Source organism: Amblyomma maculatum, chromosome 2 (assembly GCF_055883805.1).
Source record: "Amblyomma maculatum isolate TAMU_Amacu chromosome 2, ASM5588380v1, whole genome shotgun sequence".
Lineage (NCBI taxonomy): Eukaryota > Metazoa > Arthropoda > Arachnida > Ixodida > Ixodidae > Amblyomma > Amblyomma maculatum.
In genome coordinates, this window is record NC_139345.1 from 76,304,047 (window position 1) to 76,325,659 (window position 21,613).

General features: G+C 48.8%; 1 protein-coding gene across 1 annotated transcript in view; it reads left to right on the plus strand.

Annotated features, from left to right (window-relative positions):
• LOC146199058 (uncharacterized) overlaps positions 1-10,323 on the plus strand; it is a 19,550-nt gene extending 9,227 nt beyond the window's left edge. Inside the window, exons 2-4 of the mRNA XM_084592027.1 lie at positions 4,774-4,891; positions 8,729-8,872; positions 9,983-10,323. Coding sequence (XP_084448153.1) covers positions 4,774-4,891; positions 8,729-8,872; positions 9,983-10,323 — 603 coding nt within the window. The remainder of the gene's footprint in view (positions 1-4,773; positions 4,892-8,728; positions 8,873-9,982) is intronic.
• Positions 10,324-21,613: the final 11,290 nt, after the last annotated feature.

The following is a 21,613-nucleotide window of genomic DNA, read 5'->3' on the forward strand; positions in this document are numbered from 1 at the left end:
GGTGGCCTCGGGAGTCCCTCGACGAAATGGCGGAGGTCAGCACGCCAGTCGGGCAGCTTAGTTTCAGGGCCGATTGCGTCGATGGGTGGGGCACCCACGCGAGGTACGCAAGCAAACGGCAGTGCTGGACCAGTCGCAGAACATGATGAGCACAAGAAGCTGCACCCACCCGCCATAGAGATAGGCGCAGTTGCGTGTTTTAGGGACGAAAGTCTAACATCCAGCGGCTCGTCGCTTGCGGCTGGCCGTGTCGAACTGGCTGACTCGAACTTGTTGCGCGTTAAAACTGAATGGGGGAGCAAGGAGTGTCGCTCCACTAATGTACGTGTTAAATGGGGAGATTCCACAAAGGGAAGAGGAAAAAAAGAGGAGAAAAAGGACGAATACTAAATTGTTGAGGACGACAGCGCCTTAATGTAACCAGGTTATTTTTTTTTTACTTGTTCCTTCGTTTTTTGGCCATCTTTTTGCTTGATCATTTTGCAAACAAAAGCTCTGAAACAGCAGAGTAACCATTTCCCTGGGTGCGTAATTAAAACTGAGATAAGGAAGCGAAGCGTCAGGGAACTTCAGCAAGAAGTTCTGATTGTCATTGGTGGAAACAATAATTATTTGCAACGTTAATATTTCTCTCATCGAATCTTTTTTAATTGCAGCAGCCGTTGCCTGCCCATCCCCTTTCTTGAAATTCGTCGATATTCTCAAACTTGTGGGTCGATCCTTTAAGAAAAAAGTAAATGTCCACGAACTTATTATTACGAAAACATTACTAGTCCCGCTATGCAAAAAACAAAAAAAAATAGTCTGACGTCTTTGTTGTTAGCGTCTCCAACACTCGACAGTACGCATAACAATGCTGGCGAGTGAGACGGCTGAAGAATTGAAGTGATTCAATGAAAGAGGTTGTCTGTAATTGAGATTCGAACCCATGCCATTTGCTTGCAAGGCTGGCACGCAGCGAATGTTGGTGACGAAGGGTGGTTGGTTCAAGCGTGTTAGAGGGACGCTTATAGTTGTTGTTGTTGTGGCTGTAGGAAGAAGGAAAAGAAAGGCACGGGCCTGCTACTGGCTCTGTAGCTGAGCCACCTCCGCTGCCTCGTGCGGACAGAAGAGAATATAGAGAAGAAAAGAAAGCAATAGGGAAAGAAAGACGCGCGCCGCAACAACAGCCGTCGTCCACCACCAGCGGTGGCGTGTGCAATGACGGCCTACAACAGATAAAAATTCGGTACCAGGCCGGCCACCGCCGCAAGCAGCGGTGACCCACCTGCACCAGCCCCATCAGGGCAGAGCACGCTTATAGTGAACGAGTTGTGCGTTTAGCTCAGTAACGTGTGGTTGGGGTGAGTACAGAAGTTAAAATATTTGTCGAATTCAATCGAAGAGCGCAGTCGCTGCGCCTACGCAGTTGATGACAGGTCTGGATGCGCCGAAACATGTGAAATAAATACAGATTAAACTTCGTACGCACTTCGGCTACGTCTTGTTACACGGCCTTTCAAGCTTGGAAACTCGTCGCGTTTAGCGACAAGTTCCGAATAGCGTTAGTCTGGTGTGCAACAAACATGTAAAACGCATTATGAAAAAATTAAGCTTCAATTTGGAAACATTTGCAGCAATATTGCGGCTACGCAAAGAGTGATGCTTTCGCACTTTCATGCATAAGCAGACTTAGTGTCTACCAAATTTTAATGCAGACTGAAAATTGAAATGCGAGTCATATTTCGAAAGTGTTTATTTAAACCCAAACAAGAGAATAACCTTTTAGATTATTTTGAAATTACTCTCCATGCCACTCGGCGCATTTCTGCCTTCTCTTACGTCAATTTCTTCAATGTTTTCCTCGTCTTTGCCGAATGCCTCGAACTAATAACTTCAGGTTGGTACGGTGGCCGCCGTCTACCGAGGTATCACTAACTCAAGTTTAGCTTCGATCAATCGAACTTCAATTTGCGCTGGATTTAAACAATTTTTGTGAAGCTTTTTCTTCATATATTATTTTTTTTTTTTTTCAATTTGGAAAGCTTTCTGTCTCAGGAGTGAACAGCCTCCTTACAGCTACAGAAAAACTTGCACGCCTGCGTTTTTTGTTCTCCAGGGAGCATCAAATAATTAATTGAAACCCTGTAAGAGCTGTGATCTGTAGGCCTCCGTAAATCCCGTGAAGATGCTGGCAGTGGCATAAGATCTTTTCATGGTACAATATGATCCGCCACCGCTTAATTGCTTGGCCACCATTGTCAACATATTTTTGCAAATATACTGCTCCTTAGCAGTAATACCAGACCATGAAGTGCAGTAACGTAGCTTTAAGTATAGTGATATGGCAAGCTTTTACTGTGGAGCCCCAACATCTTTAAGCCTGCCCTCAGGAGCACTTTATCTTTATTTGTTGTTGTTTTTCATTAATTTAGATAGAACAAAAATCATACCTATATGTGGAATGGTGTTCCCGACTCAAACTAATAGTAGTAGTATGAAACATTTATTTCAGGAAATGGTTTGGGGATTAGGGGCGGGCTTGGCCGGGTCCTCAGTCCGAGACTCCATTGGCTTCAGTACGGACAAGTTTCTGCGAACCTTCTTCAAAGCAGTGATAATGCATCAGCATGAGAACTTTGTGGCTAAAATATGTTCCTACAGAATTCTGTGTGTTGCATTGAATTCAACAATAAGCGCCTTTTTAAACTACCTAAATATTGGTCGATCGCTTTCACGTATCATTTTCTACCGGGAAAAACATTTGCTCACTAAGCGCACATGGTCGTTGTGTAGAGAGGAGGAAAATCCTCGACTGATCGCAGTATACACCTAACAACATTCGTAAAAATTTATGCAACTTTAAAAGTCACACATTCGTTGGGCGAGAGCGCTCTTACAAGCTGCATTACTAGCGAGGAATGACTGTCAAACTGTAGACGACAAAAATACTTTTGCTATAGCATCAGTGATGCATGCAGTAAAGCAGAACTTGCCAGCTGTAATAAAAAATGTCTTGCTTTTCGCTGCGTTTATTGCAAGCAAAAGTATTGTATGGATAAGACAGTCTCCTGCAAGCTTTCGAGGCAACCTTCATATTTATTTATTTATTTATTTATTTATTTATTTATTTATTTATTTATTTATTTATTTATTTATTTATTTATTTATTTATTTATTTATTTATTTATTTATTTATTTATTTATTTATTTATTTATTTATTTATTTATTTACTTATTTATTTATTTCCAATACCTCAAAGACCCCAGGAGTACGGGGTTTTACATGAGGGGTAGGCTTGACAGTATTGTCGAGATTAACAAAAAAAAGTTTTCGATGGCAGTTCTGAAATGGCTTGGGTTAGAGTGAGCGACGATTTCAGCGGGAAGATCGTTCCAATCGATGGCTGTCCTTACAAAAAATTAGTTGAGGTGCGTTGTCGTCTCACATTTAGCAGCGTTTGCATAATAATGTTAAATTTGAACCCCGTTCAGCAACGTATTTCCCACAAGCGAGCTTCTACTAAGTGGCATTTACTGTAAAAATAAGAACTGCAGCCCCCCCATCCAACTTACTCACCCTTACATTTTTATTCCCCCGAGCGATTGCGATGGACACTGAATGCAGCAACAAAAGCCTCCAGATGTGAAGAGGGTCTTTAAAACGCCGACTTTTAAACCACGTCATCTCGATATGTACTTGCGTTCTTCTTTGCGCGCGTTTTTTTTTAAATATTTTTTATAACAATGTCCAGCTACGACGAAGAAACGTGCAGTATATTAATTGGGTGTGATTTGAGGAAAATTGGCGGACCTGATGTCGAAGCCGGTCGCTCCATTTCTCCTGATATTATTGAATGCTGTTTATATCTTCAACTTTTAAAACTTTGCTTAGCCATTATATACCACAACATGAAAAAAAGCAAGCAAAAAAGCCATGTTCTGGGGCTAAACAAGCAATCGGATACGCCTGTAAAGTAGCCACAAAGCGCATATATATATGTCTCTAATTATGCAGCTTAAGGTGCTGAAGCTGCACTTAGCTACACCAACCACGTGATATTTGTACGATTTATCCAAAGGTGAACCTCTGGCCATCACAAAACCTTTGAAACATCATATTGGTGTCTCAATAGGAACTCCAAGATGTCAACGTGCAATTACGGCGTGAGGAACTCATCCCCGCAGAGGCACTGCCGTCGCTTCTCTCATTGACTTACGTACGGCCCCGTCACCATGCTTGTAGTTAAGTCGCCCGACTGCTAAACCCAAGGACCCGTGATCTAATCTCGGTAGAGGCAGCCGTTTTTCGATGTATAAGCGAAAAGCAAGGCTCCTGTTTATTCTGCGACGTCAGTGCACGTTAGAGAAACCCAGACGGTCAAAATTTCCGGAGCGGCCTCCCTCACAGCCAAAAGCGACTCGGGCTATGAGGGGCACGGAAATTTCGGCCCCTGCTGCTATTAAATGTGCTCTTATAAATACTATATGCCCTAGTGCCTTGCGTATTGCCCCCGTCGAAACGTGGCCTTGACAGAAGGGATCGAACCCGCGTCCTCGGGTTCAGTATTCAAACGCCACAACCTTCGATCCACCTATGCCAGAGTTCATCTCCTTTTTAATTGGTTCTCTTATCCTTGATTCCCTAGAAACTATAATATTTTGCGGTGCTAGTCGCTTTCCATTATTAGCCTTATACTATTGATTTGCATCTTCTAGCGCTAATCTCTGTTATAACTATGTTCGCAGGCATATGCACATGCGTGGCGGTGACTCGCCTTCTCTTCCTCGCAGGAGTGCGTGCCGTCCCTGCACGTGGAGGACACGGCAGACTGGCTGGAGCAGGACGTCATCGCGGGCTTCCGAGTATGGCAGCTCATGTTCCTCTCGCTGGGCGGCCTCATCGTCGTCGGTGAGAGGACGCGCTCTCCAGATATCCCACCAGACGCCCAACCCTTGCCCCGGGTGTATTCATCAAACGCAACAAGAACGTACCCGATAGGCGGAATCTATCCAGCCATGCCTCACCTTTAATTACAATCGCCCCTGTATATGATCCACAGCGCGATGCTTGAACTTGCAATGAAGAGCGGTGTCTCGAACACCCCTCAAAGCGCTACTGTTTTGGAACTCCTTTTTTTAGTTATTTATCGGAATTCATTTCGTATTACGAATTATGGCGTCGCAGCGCTGGCAGACAAGGACAAAAAGACTAGGGACACAAACAACTGCGCTGATGTTGTGCGTGTTCCTAGGTTTCTTTGTCCTTGTCTGCCAGCGCTGCGACACCATAATGCTTGACAACCACCACCAACTAGCCCAGCAGCATACCCTACGTATTACGAAGTTTAACTAAACAAAATACATGATAACTTTCCAGTTCAATACTGCAGGATGTTGCTGTCTGCAAAGCCCGATAATAACAAAACATGCCGTTGCATCCTCTAGATAATTGGGATGTATCGTACTGAATTTCAGTTGCGACGCAATTAGTGTAACAGTTCAATTCACGGAAATGTGCGAGCACAGCAGTGTTTGAAAGATATGCAGTTAAAAGCAGTTATAAAAAATAGTTCACTGAATTTAAAGGCAAGCTTTGCGGTTTGTAAAAAAGCGTTCGGATGTAGTGTGAAGCTGAAACTTCACTTGGTCCTCTCTGGCCCTTAGCATCTCATACTGAGCGAAATAGCACATGACTAGGGCATTTATGTCGTGCACTATCAACTCAAGTGCATTCGCAGAGGGTTTTTTCGGCAGCGATGCGATGACATTGCCTTGCTAAGCAACTCTGGGGATGAACTGCAAATAATGATTGATGACCTAGACAGGAAAAGTAGAAAGGTAGGCTTGAAAATCAATATGCAGAAGACTAAGGTAATGTTCAACAGCCTCGGGAAGGAACAGCAGTTTACATTAGGTAGAGAAATACTGGAAGTAGTAGGCGAATATATCTACTTAGGACAGGTAGTAACCGCAGATCCGGACCATGAAAAGGAAATAACAAGAATAAGATTGGGATGGAGCGCATTTGGCAAGCACTCGCAGATTATGACTAGCAGCTTACCGGTATCGCTCAAGAGGAAAGTATACAACAGTTGCATCTTGCCTGTACTCACCTATGGGGCTGAAACGTGGAGGCTAACCAAGAGAGTTCTACTTAAGTTGAGGACAACCCAGAGGGCTATGGAACGAAAAATGGTAGGGGTAACATTAAGAGATAGAAAGCGTGCAGAGTGGGTCAGAGAAATAACTCAAGTTACCGACATTCTAGTAGAAATTAAGAAGAAGAAATGGACATGGGCAGGACATGTAGTGCGAAGAGAGGATAACCGATGGTCGCTGAGGGTAACAAACTGGATTCCAAGGGAAGGAAAGCGTAGCAGGGGGCGGCAGAAAGTTAGGTGGGCGGATGAGATTAAGAAGTTCGCAGGGGTCAAGTGGATGCAGCTAGCACAGAACCGGGTTAAGTGGAGAAATATGAGAGAGGCCTTCGCCCTGCAGTGGGTATAATCAGGCTGATGATGATGATGACGATGATGATGATGCTGGAAGTGCGTCCAGTATTGCGAAGAAATCAAATGTCAACATACCACCAGCACACTCGTGACGTCAGATTAAGATAATGTGATAGTGTGAATGGTAAGTTGAAACACTGATAATTTGTCTCATGGGTCTTTTAGAAACTTCTTACTGCTTGATTCACTGTTGTTGCGAACTATTGTAATGTTTAGTTGCTGTAATGTTCATTCTAATGCTGTATGCAAAATGAAGTAGGCAATGACGCCAAGGTTTGGTTTTCTCTGTTTTTACATGCTCAAAACGGCCGACCAGTTTTATCATTTTCCTCGTCGCGCTAGATGAGCCGATAAGTTTGGATGCGTTTAGAACAGCTGGAACGACCCGCGTTTGTTTCCACATTTTTCCAGATTGTTCTAGTCACCTTTGTGGCTTTATCTAGATGTTTCGTCGCCAACATTAAATTTAGGGCTGACGAGTGCAAAGGACATACGTAGTTCGGCGACCAAGAAGCACATTTTGTTGCAGTCGCCGCCGCCGAGTTGCTTAGTTATTCGAGGGCGCACTTCTCTCTTCTTTTTTTTTCGCCTACGACATTGTCACCACCACGTGACATTATTTACGAAGGGAAAGTCCAACGCAGTGCGGAGGTTATCAAAAAGTGCATTGACTGACAAGCTATTAAAGAGGCAAGGAAATGAGAGGAACAGCTTTATTTGTCTCACTGTATTCTTTTGAAAACGCGGTTTTGTGGAATACTTTGCCATTTCCACACAGAATTATTCGGTAATTTTCCCTCAGCAGTCAAATACTAATTGCTGCAGGTCCTTTGAAAGTCCAGAGAACGAAGTATATGCGTGTGCATTTATAGTGACATACAAAAGCCCTCAATAGGTACCGCATATAACATTAATTACGTTAAAGAGAAGTGTGTTTTGTATTTTGCTCTCCTTGATGAGCGATCAGAGAGCAAAATACAAAACACACTTCGTATCGTTTTCACGAGGAAGAAACAAAATCACGCATATTAAACACGACGACATGACCACCCTAGCAGATCAGATTCTATCAGGCACCGCAGTACAACATTTCATTGCTACATACGGCAGGCAGTGAGAGCGGCCTGCTTCGAGTAGTGTGAGAGAAGTCGACTTATAGCGCGCAAATCGGCAGCATGGCCACCGACAAGCAACAGCTTGAAAAACAGTGAAGACGAAGCTACGCTCCCATCCGTCCTAACTCCCTAATTACCCAAACAGCGGCCGAGAGCCAACCCTTCTTTCAAATAAAGGCTTCATTCATTCATTCATTCATTTACATGCATAAACTAGTATTAAAGAAAGACAAAAAAAAAAGCTTCGACTTTATTTTTTAGGCCACACGTAAACACGCGATCTTGCTAGCACACGTACGCGCACAGGCAAGCACATGTAGACACACACAAGCACATACACTGTAGTTTTTAAATGGTTGATTGGTTTGTGGTGTTTAACGTCCCAAAGCGACTCAGGCTATGATAGACGCCGTAGTGGAGGACTCCGGAAATTTCGACCACCTGGAGTTCTTTAAAGTGCACTGTCATCGCACAGCACATAAGCACCTTGCTTTTCGCCCCCATAGAAAAGCGGCCGCCGAGGCCGGGATTCGATCCCGCGTTCTTGGGAATATTGGTCGAGCGCCGTAACCACTGCGCCACCCCGGCGGGGTTCTTTAAGGAATAATGGAATACATGGTAAATTTTACAAACTCTTAGCCAGTCTATAGAACAGTACCGTCTCGTCTCTTCTGCTCGAGGATCCTTCACATTCCTATCCCAAAGGTATCGCTTCGCAGGATTCCCATAAAGTTGCTCATGCACCGCTACACTCTTAATCTGGTCCCGCATAGGTTCCAGTTTTAAATGGAACTTTTAAAAAAGTTCCGCTTATAAGTGGAACATTTTCAAAGTTACACTTCTAACCAGAGCGCATGCGAAATCAGATTAAGAGTGTACTTTTGTGCCCCTAAGAAAAATTCAGGTGACACCTATTTGCTAATAGGTCGTTCACGGCAAAGCCCGATTGAAGTAGAGTTAAACGAAAATTTGGGAATTTAGAGAGAGGCGATGGCTAGCAATTTTTTCAGCATCCACTGTTCTTTCCGTGGTCAGTTATTCCCTTGTAATGTAGAGGTGAGAAAGAAAAACGAATTCTCTTTTTTTTATTTCATTAATGTTGACCTTTTTATTTTTCAGTGGTGGTGATGTGCTGCTTTATGAAATGCCGCATTCCAAGAACGAAGCAAGAAATTGAGGCGGACTTCCAGCGAAAAAAGCTCACCCAAGTTTTTAGAAAGCATCTGAACAAAGTTCCCGTCGAAGACGTAGAATTTCAGATAGGTAAGCGTACACATAAAACGTGTACTGATTTGTGTTAAACTGTCTGCTTTGCTATAAGTGACGCTACCAGAGGGTCAGAGACGGTAGCGGCCACAGTTTTGCTATAAGAGAGCCCTCCATACATGGAGGGGCTCTCAAATGCTATGCAAGGTTGCGCCCCCACCCTCTGTAATATTGGCAGTAAATGTTTCTACCACCACTAAAGTTTCGCCGGCACAGAAATAACTGCGCTTATGTGAAACGTGGACGAAGCATGTGCTGCGCCGCATGCACACTCCACCCCTGAAAGTATTGACAATGTTTTGCTTCTACTCTATCTAAAAACCTGTTCCTAAAGAAAGCGCTGTATTCGAAGATATTGAAAATGGAAGTTTGGTTTGGCTTTGGGGTTTAACGTCCCAAAGCGACTCAGGCTATGAGAGACGCCGTAGTAGAGGACTCCAGAAATTTTGACCACCGGTTTTTTTTTTTTTTTTAACGTGCACTGACATCGCACAGCACACTGGCGCTTTTTTAGCTTTTCGCCTCCATCGAAAAGCGGCCGCCGCGGCCGGGATACGATCCCGCATCATTGAGCGCAGTAGTCGAGCGCCCTAGCCTGCACCATCAAGCCGGGGCTTGAAAATTGGAGTATTTATTCCGTGCCGATAATCGCTGATTGACTAAAATAAAATAAAAAAAAAAAACTACGAAGACTGCGAAGTCTTCACAGAGAAAGTAACAAGAGGCCGGTACCGCTACCTCAAGTCAGTCTACCGACGCCTGCAGTTTAACGTCTAGTTTCTTTCTTGTTTTGTTTCTTCTTCAATTTGCAAGCCGTAGCAGTATAGTCCCACATAGTGTACATACTTGGGAAGAGCGCAACAAAGGCGGGACAAGGGACGAGACAAGCGCTGACTATTAATTGGGTTTATTGAAGGACCTGCCTTGAATAAACCCAAGCTGATAGTCAGCGCTTGTCTCGTCCTTGTCCCGCCTTTGTTGCGCTCTTCCCAAGTATGAATGCATACGAACTCGTCCGGATTTCAGCTTTGCGCTTTCGCATTATGGCGTTAGAATTTCTAGCATCTTAACATTGGCTGTTTTGCGTTTCCTTTCCCTGCCCACCAGCGTTAGATAAAGTCAAGGCGCTGTACGAGCACGAACAGGAGAAGCGAAGCCGCGGTTCTTGGGACTCGTTGGCCGAATGCGAGGACCTAACGCTGCGCCAGAGGCTGCGGAAGCTGCTCCGCTCGCGCAAGCCCAAGCCGTCTGCAGCGAATCTGGCGCCTTCATCCGGAGACGAAGCCGGCTCAGAGAGCAACTCGGCCGAAGACTCAGGGGCGGACGGAGCCAGCCAGTCGGGCGCCACCAACCCAAGCAGCGAGGAAGGAAGCCACGGATGTCGCACCATACGCGAGGAGAGGATCTCAATCGACGAGAGGGACGAAGAGGGTGCAGCGGCCACGTGAAAATGTCCCGCCGCTCATCGACCACCGCTTGCTGGACGTAGTGAAGCCAGCTGATATGCCAGTGAACTGCCCGCTCGTCTGCACTCTCCTCGAACAAGCTACCCGTGCAACGTATACTTGTGAAGACGACAAAGCCAGTCGTGCCGATGCACTGTTGGGAAACAGCGGGAGACGTTCGCCTGTCTACTACTTTTCCCCTGCTAACACACACAGACTGACAATATGGGTTCTGGGTGCACCATATGTTTCGGTGTGTGCATCATTTTCTAAAGATGCATAAATGTGTTGAAAATTGCTTTCAAGCTAACGCAAGAAAGATGTTCCTGTTACCTGATGCAGTGGTTGCAATGGTGCCTCATTGATGATGTACAACGTACAAGTGACATTGCATTGTTCTGAAAAATAACCTAAAATCCATGACGTGTTTGAGTTCGAGCTTCAGGAAGCGGTGTACCATGCCACTGGTTAAACGCCTCATTATGAGGAAGTTAAATCTGAAGAGTTTTATTACAGGTTACCCCCATTTCCCAGCCGCCGCACAATGTCGTGCATCGTTTCAAGACATTTTCCGTATTGAAAGTTGTCTCTTGTAATTAGGAAACCACGTCAAGCAGTAAAATTCTATTAACGCACTGATTCGCGTCATTTGCAGTTCTGACTGGATTTAACTGCTGTTTTTTGGTGGTGTATTTTTGTTCCTCCAGTCATTTGCACTAGGATGGTGGCAGGAAGCTTTCGACAATTCTCAAGTTAAAAGCTACATTATTTATGCATCTTAGATCGATCAACTCTTGAGGGCCGGTTACAGAGGTGATAAACTCAGAACCTCATGTTTGTTATGATCTGGTTAAATTAGAAAAATCTTAATTTCTTTTTGTCTGTATTGATGTCATGATGCCTACTGTGGCCTACGGCGCCAACACCGTGGTCCCAGGCCAGTTTCATCAGGTAAGTGATTTACTCAGTAACACCCACACGCAAAGACCAGCGTAAATATGCGCCAGGGTGAATCACAGTTCGATAACATAGAAGTTGTCGCCATTGTAGTGGGGCTTCTCGGTGTTTCCGAAGCGTATCTTGCGCCGGTCAACGGGTACCGCGTTTCATTGGTCATACACCTGAGCATATACAAAATGAAATAACAACGAAGTTTTATGCCAAGTTTGACCAGAGGGGAGATAGCAGGAAGTTATGGACAAATAACACTTCTTTGCATACACTCACATTTTGCTATTACCTCACTGATGGCCAGACAGTCAACTTGAATTCATCGAGTCTGAGAACGCCGCCTCCCACTTTTACAGAGAGCAGTGCCAGTCCCACAATGCGAAAACGTCGATGTCTATAATCACAAAGAATAAAGCCTCCACCATACAGAAGCGTCACCCACGAGCCACCTTCCCTGACCCCCGAGCAAGGAGCTGCCCATCAACCGTCATCCCACCTCCAAGTACGCATCTCACCTCCACCCATCACCACACTCCGAAAGCATCCGCCAAAACCCACCATCAAATTCTACAGCTAAATTGAAATAGAGAAAGTAATGAAAAAGCTGTCTGCCTTATACAAGCCCCACCTGCCTCCCCTACTCTCCGGCCAAGTATGTACCATGGATGGCACATCCCCCAGAAAAATCATGTCGCGCGTGTGTGTGTCTTAAACAGAGGGTAAAAAACATCAAAGTATTCACCCAGAGTAAATCCAGATGCTTTCTTAGAGTGATCACACCGGATATCGCTCCGTAATTGCTTTGTTTGGTTCTGTGCACCGTTGTTTCTTACACCCAGCTACTTGTCTTAAGGTTACTATGACTGGGCGCAAGACGCCATAGAAAATTATGCATTGGGCATGGAACGATTTCAATTGTCAACGGCATTCAGGCGACGCCGAGCCCAAAACGATATCAACATCCGGGCACCAATGTTCTATCATGCGGGAATTGACTTTTTAACGCGGTAGCGTTAAGGAGCTCATGTCGCAGAAAAGCCGGTGTCGTCGGCGTCCAGTGAGCGATAAATCCCGGCATGCACTTCATAAATAAAAAGCAAGTTTCAAGATGGGCTGGGTGGGAATCGAACCAGAGTCTCCGGACTGTGAGACGGAGACGCTACCACTCAGCCACGAGTTTTTTTTTTCTTTATTGCCTGTTTTGAGTTCCCATCAATTCGATGCTTGAAAGCGGTACAAAAGCGCTTCTAGTGAATGCGGTGTTGCCTTAGAAACATGCCGTAGAACGTTATACTGCAGTGTATATCGGTAATTATGAGCATGTTACAGAAGTCGCAGTTACACGAGCAGCGAAGTACGTTTCCGCTACATTTCTTCTGCGCTCTGCGCACATGCAGAGCCATCTTGCGGCAAACACAGAAGAACCCCTCCTCGCAATGTGCAGCGCTGCCCCGACACGGGGCGCGCCACTCGCCCCTGACGTTTCGCCGTGCACCCTCACTGGTTGTAGAATCAAGCGTCTTTCCTTTCTTTAGATCACTATCTTCGCTCACCCGCTTCTCCCCTCCGGGCCGCGCGGGTACCGGTGCGAGGATGCCCCAATACCCTTGCGTTTAGTAAGTTTTCTCGACGAGGTGCAATAACGCTATCGCGTTCCACTCTTGAAGGCGAAGCTTAAGCGTCCTCAAATTTCTTCATCCGAGAGCTGAAACCGAAACATCCGGGCACCCGACGAGATTTAACGAGGTGAGTTCTCCGCTTTCTAAGGCTTGCGTCTCGTTCTTAATCATGGCGGCCCCTGTTCTACGCACCTAGAGAATCGCTCGACGCCGATGGTCGAGGCAGCAGCAGTTCGAAGCGCGTGCGAGCATTTGGAATCAAGTCTTTCAGTCCTACGGCGTCAGCTCATAGCGGTTCCCTCTTTTACAGATGAAAGCACGCTCGGGAAGCACTCGAAAGCCCTGCATCTCCCACATTCTTGTCAGGCTTGCGTCACACAATGGCCGCGTACGCTTCTACACCTCCATGCATTTCAATACTGTCACCACCACAGCTGCTTGAGCAGACCAACGGAGCCGACGGAAGGAGAGGTATATTGGAAGCGTCTTTGCAAGTTATACACCACAGCAGAACACTGCTCGCCCCTCCCGAAACGCCATGATTATGCGGCTGCTCGCAAAGGTGGTGGTGTACTATGCTGTGCACCATACATATTTCAAGATTGTGGCTAGTGCCACTTAAAACCAACATGCTTATGCCCTTTACCATTTCATGCTTGCATCTACTCTCGATTACGAGAGAGGCAGTACGTTTAGTGCGTTATGACACAGCAGGAAGAGTCATGTGGGACAACTCGCGTGTCAAAAGCTACCGCCCGAGACAAAAGTGATTCCGGATTCCATTTTAATAACTGGTTCGTAGGAAAGGGAAGGCGCAGTATCTGTCACGATTGTTCTGAGGACACCTGAACCGTACCGTAAGGGAAGGAAGGAAGGAAGGAAGGTGGGAGTGAAAGTGGAAAGAGGAGCTGTAGTGCAGGGGTATGGAGTAATTTCGACCATCTGTGGATCTTTAAAAAAATTGTGGCTGTAGGAAGAAGGAAAAGAAAACGCACGGGCCTCCTACTGGCTCTGTAGCTGAGCCACCTCCGCTTCCTCGTGCAGACAGAAGAGAAACTGATTTATTTATAGGAAGGGAAAGGCGTGGTAACTGTCTCACTTGTTTTTTCTGGGGACACCACAACCGCGCCGTAAGGAAAGGGAGGAAGATGGGAGTGAAAGTGGAAAGAGAGAAAGAGGAGCCGTAGTGGAGGGCTGCGGAGTAATTTCGACCACCTGGGGATCTTTAACGTGCGCTGACATCGCACAGCACACGGCTCCACATCAAACATACGACACTTATGGAAGAACGGGCACGCATTCCAGCGCCGTGGAGATGCGCCGTCCGCGTACGCCCTCTTCCCGCCAAAATGGCACGCGAAGACCATGATGGCAGACACCTGGCGCGGGCGGAAGCCCTGGCACGCCATTATGGTTTTAAACCCGGCGTTTTTTATGTGGACGCCTCTGGCCCGCACCATGGGGGGTGGTACACGGCCGCAGTCGTCCACGAGACGAAAACAGTCAACGGCCTTAGCTTCAGGGCCGGCAACATAACTCATGCGGAGGAGGTCGCCATAGCATTGGCTGCTTCCCAAATATATAATTTCCGACTCGCGAGGGGCCTGTCGGAATGTTAAACAGGGCTGGACCCCTTATCTAGCCTACCGAATACTTCAACATAGCTCCTACATTGGGGACCCCGCTACCCGATATATTATTTGGGCTCCTGCTCATCAGGGGCTGGCTGCAAACGAGGCTGCCGACGCCGCCGCCCGCGCGCTCTCTCCGGGAAGTTTCCTCCTCCTCCCCCTCCGACCAGGACGCTGATCCTAATCCGGCTTATACATTCAAAGATATCGTAAATTACTACCAATCTAGCCACAGCCTTTACCCCCGCCCATGTAAGGACCTTTCAAAGGCGGATGAGCGGCTCTTACTCCGCCTCTATACAAACACACTGCTGTGCCCGGCAGCTCTAAAACACTTCGACCCTGCTTTCTCTGGCAGCTGCCCGCACTGTGGGGTGGTGTCTTCGGACGTCTACCACATGGTGTGGGCCTACCCCTCAAATCCGGCTATCCCCCCTCACCCCAACCCAACCCGGGAGGACTGGGAGGCGACCCTGCTCGGCTGCTCCAACCTGAAGGCCCAACGGGCCTTAGTCGGGCGAGCTCGAGAGGCGGCAGACGCCACTGGGGTCCCGAACTAGGGACCTCCACCTAGTGTTTGAGAGGGTTGTCCCCTTCAGGGTCAGCTCATGCATAACCTCCTGTATTTGTCCTATATAAATGTTTTCTACCACCACCACACGACGCCTCTTCGTTTCGCCTCCATCGAAAAGCAGCCGCCGAGGTCGGGTTCGAACCCGGGTACTCCGTCCGGCACAGTAGTCGGGCGTCTTACCACTGCACCACCCCGGCGGGGCGCAGACAGAAGAGAAATAGAGAAGAAAAAAAAAGGAAGAGGGAAAGAAAGACGCGCGTCACAACAGCCATCGTCCACCACCAGCGGTGGCGGGTGCAATGACGGCCTACAACGGATAAAATTTCGGTGCCAGACTAGCCCCCACCGCAAGCGGCGGTGACCCACCTGTACCAGCCCTGTCAGGGGAGATCGCCATAAACGATTTGCACCTCCGCTGCCTCGTGCGGACAGAAGAGAAAATAGAGAAGAAAAAAAAGAAGAGGGAGAGAAAGACGCGCGCCTCAACAACGGCCGTCGTCCACCATCACCGAAGCGGTGGCGGTGCAATGACGGCCTTCAACAGATAAAAATTCGGTGGCTGGCTAGCCCCCGCTGCGAGCGGCGTTGGCCCACCGTCAAAACCCCGCAGGGCCAGGAACTGCCACCAGGACCTGCCCAATGTCTTTCTTTAACGTGCACTCACATCGCAGGGATGGTATTGACAGCACACTGGCGTAAAGTGTTGGCTCTTCATTGAACATTCTCGGCATGCGCGAAGCTCACGGCTGCACTGTCTTGCGCGCTCGCGATAATGCTACCACCTTCATAAAATTGAGGTGGATTTGGAACGTGACGCCCTGCTACGAGGACGAGAACTAGACTCGACGGCCGCCGCTACTTGCTCTGAGCGGAAATGAGGGGCATGGAATCAAGAAGGCTATGCTTTGACCTGCCACGCGGTTTTTTGATTAAGACGCTAGGCTACTGAACTGGAGTTCGCGTGTTCGAACTAAAGCCCCTTAGTTCAAACCAGACAGCGGCCAACACCACCTAGACTACCTAGACTGATGTTGCCGCAGCGGCGACGTATGGGTCTCCCCTGATGTGGATGGGACAGGTTCCCCGCCCCTGGCCGCCGCCAGCGGCTGGGACTAGCCTGCCACCGAATTTGTATCTGTTGTAGGCCGTCATTGCACCTGCCACCGCTTAGGTGGTGGACGACGGCTGCTGTTGCGGCGCGCGTCTTTCTTCCTCTTCCGTTTCTTTCTTCTCAATTTTCTCTTCTGTCTGTGTGCTGTGCGAAAAACGAAGAGGCGTCCGTGTGCTGTGCGATGTCAGTGTTGTTGTTGTTGTGGCTGTAGGAAGAAGGAAAAGAAAATGCACGGGCCTGCTACAGGCTCTGTAGCTGAGCCACCTCCGCTGCCTCGTGCAGGTAGAAGAGAATATAGAGAAGAAAGAAAAGCTAGAGGGAAAGAAAGACGCGCCGCAACAACGGCCGTCGTCCACCACCAGCGGTGGCGTGTGCAATGACGGCCTACAACAGATAAAAATTCGGTGCCAGGCCAGCCCCCGCCGCAAGCAGCGGTGACCCACCTGCACCAGCCCCATCAAGGCAGAGCACCCCTGAAGGGTCTGATGTGATGTCAGTGCACGTTAAGAAGGGAGGAAGGTGGGAGTTAAAGTGGAAACAGAGAAAGAGGAGCCGTAGTGGAGGGCTACGGAGTAATTTCGACCACCTGGGGTTCTTAGGGTCTGATGTCAGTGCACGTTAAGAACCCCAGGTGGCCGAAATTACTCCGTATCCCTCCACTACGGCTCCTCTTTCTCTGTTTCCACTTTAACTCCCACCTTCCTCCCTTCCCTCACGACGCGGTTCAGGTGTCCACAGAAAACGAGTGAGACAGTTACCGCGCCTTTCCCTTCCAGTGAACCAATTATTATTATTTCTCTTCTGTCTGCCCCGCCGGAGTGGTGCAGTGGTAAGACGCCCGACCACTGTGCCGGAGTACCCGGGTTCGAACCCAACCTCGGCGGCTGCGTTTCAATGGAGGCGAAACGAACATGTGCTGTGCGACGTCAGTGCACGTTAAAGATCACCAGGTGGTCGAAATTGCTCCGTAGCGCTCCACAACGGCTCCTCTTTCCACTTTCTTTCCCACCTTCCTCCCATCCTTTACGGCGCGGCGAAACGAAGAGGCGTCGTGTGCTGTGCGATGTCAGCGCACGTTAAAGATCCCCAGGTGGTCGAAATTACTCCGTAGCCCTCCACTACGGCTCCTCTTTCTCTCTTTCCACATTCACTCCGACCTTCCTCCCTTCCCTTACAGTGCAGTTGCGGTGTCCACAGAAAACAAGTGAGACAGTTACTGCGCCTTTCCCTTCCTACAAATAAATCAGTTTTTACGGCGCAGTTGAGGTGTCCGCAGAAAACAAGTGAGACAGTACCGCGCCTTTCCCTTCCGATAAATCAATCTCTTCTGTCTGCACGAGGCAGCGGAGGTGGCTCAGCTACAGAGCCAGTAGCAGGCCCATGCATTTTCTTTTTCTTCTTCCTACAGTCACAACAATAACAGCGGCGACGTTTTGATGGAGGCGAAACGCAAAGACGTCCGTGTGCTGTGCGATATCAGTTGCAAGATGCTCAGGTGGTCAAGATTATTCAAGGGATGTCCACTACGGCACCTCTGCATCTCTTTACTGTGGCCATCGTGCCTTCCAATATATCCGCCAATTCCTCACAGACCGCCACTCTTACATCCGCATTCAGGATAACGAACACAGCCCCTTCCCCTAGGTACCAGGGGAACGCCACAAGGCGCAGTGCTTTCTCCCATGCTATTCGATTTGGCCATGATGCGCCTGCCGGCCCAGCTGGGTGCTGTCGAGGGCGTGCAGCATGCTCTCTGTACGCCGACGACATCACCCTGTGGGCCACACAGGGCTCGCTTGCAGACATTGAGGCCAGCCTGCAGCAGGCGGCGACCGCTAGGCTAGCCGCTGCGGCCTTCAATGCTCCCCACAGAAATCGGAATTTGTGCACATCCGCCCCTCTCCCAAATGCACTACTAAAATTCAACTTACTCTTAAATCAGGTCCAATTCCACAAACACAAGAAGTCCGAGTACTGAGACTCTTCATTCACAAACACCGCAAGCCAGACACAACATTGGCTAACCTCCGCAAGGTGGGGGACCAGGTGGGCCGCATGGTCCGCCGGGTTTCCAATAAACGCGGGGGGTTACGAAGCAAGGGTGCCTTGCGGCTGGCAAACGCCTTCGTAACCAGTCGAATCCTGTATTCGACTCCATATCTCCACTTGCGGAAGCAAGATGAGGATGCCCTCGAGGTCATTCTCCGCAAAATCATTAAGCGGGCCCTCGATATTCCGGTGAATACCTCAAACCAGCGCCTCATGGCGCTGGGAATGGGGAATACCTTCAGGGAATTGAGGGAAGCGCACCTCACAAATCAGTATACGCGTTTGTCGCAGACGCAGTCGGGCCGCCGCCTTCCTGCCCGGCTCCACATCAAACATACGACACTTATGGAAGAACGGGCACGCATTCCAGCGCCGTGGAGATGCGCCCTCCGCGTACGCCCCCTTCCCGCCAAAATGGCACGCGAAGACCATGATGGCAGACGCCTGGCGCGGGCGGAAGCCCTGGCACGCCATTATGGTTCTAAACCCGGCGTTTTTTATGTGGACGCCTCTGGCCCGCGCCATGGGGGGTGGTACACGGCCTCAGTCGTCCACGAGGCGAAAACAGTCAACGGTCTTAGCTTCAGGGCCCGCAACATAACTCACGCGGAAAAGGTCGCCATAGCATTGGCTGCTTCCCACTCTGACTCGAAATATATAATTTCCGACTCGCGAGGGGCGTGTCGGAACGTCGAACAGAGCTGGACCCCTTATCTAGCCTACCGAATACTTCAACATAGCTCCTGCATCGGGGACCCCGCTACCCGATATATTATTTGGGCTCCTGCTCATCAGGGGCTGGCTGGAAACGAGGCTGCCGACGCCGCCGCCCGCGCGGTCTCTCTCCGGGAAGTTTCCTCCTCCTCCCCCTCCGACCAGGACGCTAATCCTAATCCGGCTTATACATTCAAAGATATCGTAAATTACTGCCAATCTACCCACAGTCGGCAATAAATATCGACTAAAAAAAATCTAGCCACAGTCTTTACCCCCGCCCATGTAAAGGCCTTTCAAAGGCGGATGAGCGGCTCTTACTCCGCCTCTATATCAACACACTGCTGTGCCCGGCAGCTCTAAAACACTTCGACCCTGCTTTCTCTGGCAGCTGCCCGCACTGTGGGGTGGTGTCTTCGGACATCTACCACATGGTGTGGGCCTGCCCCTCAAATCTGGCTATCCCCCCTCACCCCAACCCAACCCGGGAGGACTGGGAGGCGACCCTGCTCGGCTGCTCCGACCTGAAGGCCCAACGGGCTTGTGTTCTATGCAACGGGCCTTAGGCGGGCGGGCCCGAGCGGCGGCAGACGCCACTGGGGTTCCGAACTAGGGACCTCCACCTAGTGTTTGTGAGGGTTGGCCCCTTCAGGGTCAGCTCATGCATAACCTCCTGTATTTGTATCTTATATAAATGTTTTCCACTACCACCACCTCTTTCTCTTTTGCTTCACTCCCACCTTCATCGATTCCCTTACGCCGCGCTTCAGGTGTCTACCGAAAAGTGTGGTAGATACTACGCTTTTCCTTTTTTTACAAGTCATTTTACATTTTGCATGTTGTTGTTGTGACTGTCGGAAGGAAGAAAAGAAAATTCGGTAGGGACACTTAGGACAGCCTACGTGTGAGAATGCGAAAGCATCACTCTGTGGCCGCAATGCATCTGCAAGTGTATTTTAAATGTATTATTTCTTTTCTTTTTGCAGGAAAGGAAAGACGCAGTATCTGTCATACGTTTCTGCGGACACCACGCTGTGGGGGACGAAGGGTGATGGGAGTGAAAGCGGAAAGAGAAAGATGTGCTGCAGTAGAGGGCTACGGAGTAGTTTCGACCACCTGTGTAGAGGTACTCCTCTGATGGGGCTCTGACAGGTGGGTCACCGCCGCTTGCGGCGGGGGCTAGCCTGCCACAGAATTTTATCTGTTGTAGGCCGTCATTGCACCCGCCACTGTTTCGGTGGTGGACGACGGCTGTTGTTGCGGCGCGCGTCTTTCTCTCCCTGTTCCTTTTTTTCCTTCTCTATTTTCTCTTCTGTCTGTACGAAGCAGCGGAGGTGGCTCAGCTACAGAGCCAGTAGCAGGCCCGTGCATTTTTTTCCCTTCTTCCTACAGCCACAACAACAACAACAACCACCTGCACCTGGGGCTCTTTTACTTTCCTTCTTTTTTCTCCTCTGTCCGCACGAGGCAGCGAAGGTGGCTCAGCTACGTAGCCAGTAACAGCCCCATGCATTTCATTTTATTTCTTCCTACAGTAGCAGCAACAACAACAACTGACATCGCTCAGCGCACGGACGCCTTTTTGTTTCACCTCCATCGAAGCGCAGCCGCCGGCGGTCACTCCCATCTTCCTCCCTTCTCTTACGGCGCAGTTCAGGCGTCCACAGAGCAAGTGTGACAGATACTGCGCCTTTGCCTTCATGTGAACCAATTATTATTTTAACGCGATAGCGTTAAGGGCCCCGTGTTGCAGAAAAGTCGGTGTCGTTGTCGGCGGCCGCCGTCCCGCGTCGTCCGGCGTTGGCCGTGAGAGAAAAATCCCAGAAGCATTAATAAATAAAAACGAGTAGGAAGTGTCTTGCGGAAAGCGATCGTTTTGAGAGTTATGCGCCACATAATACTGCTCACCCCTGCCGACAGTTTCATTATTATGCGACCGTTCACGAAGGCGAAAAGGCCGCCAAGGGGCCCGCAATCATTTCGTGCTCATATCTACCCTCGATTGTGGAAAAAAACACTATTTGTTTTCTTCATTCTGGAAAGTAAGTAATTAGACAGTTAACTTCAGAAATAAGCTCCGCGCTAGAAGCTGTAGAAAGTCTGAAAAACAGCTTGCTTAAATGCCTGCTCGTCGGTGCCATTTACGCAGTGGTATTTTTTACCGGCCTCGATAGGTGGTTTCTGTTTTAAGGTGTTTAACGTGTCAAAACAACTCAGGCCATGAGAGACGCCGTAGTGAAGGGTCCGGAAATATCGACCACCTTGGGATTTTTAATATGCGCTGACATCGCACAGCCTTGCTTTTCGCCTTCATAGAAAGAGGGCGCTGCAAGCGCACGAACGCATCGTACGTGCGGAGCATCTGCTCCGCCAACTTTTGTCAGGAAGCACAGAAATAATGCTGTGACTCCCGAATGAATGTATTCATCAGATCCGTGAACTCACCTGGCCTCTGAAGACATCATTCTGAACCAGGTGGGGCCAATTTTCGCCGATTTTCGAGTGTCACCTTGTTTGCCAAGTGAACGCGGAGCTGGGCCTAACGGCTCCGGCTCCCCGAACGCTGGCGACGGAGCACGCTCGGCGCTCCGGTGACAAACCTGGCCACCAAAATGCTTCACGGATACGACCCTATGACTCTCTC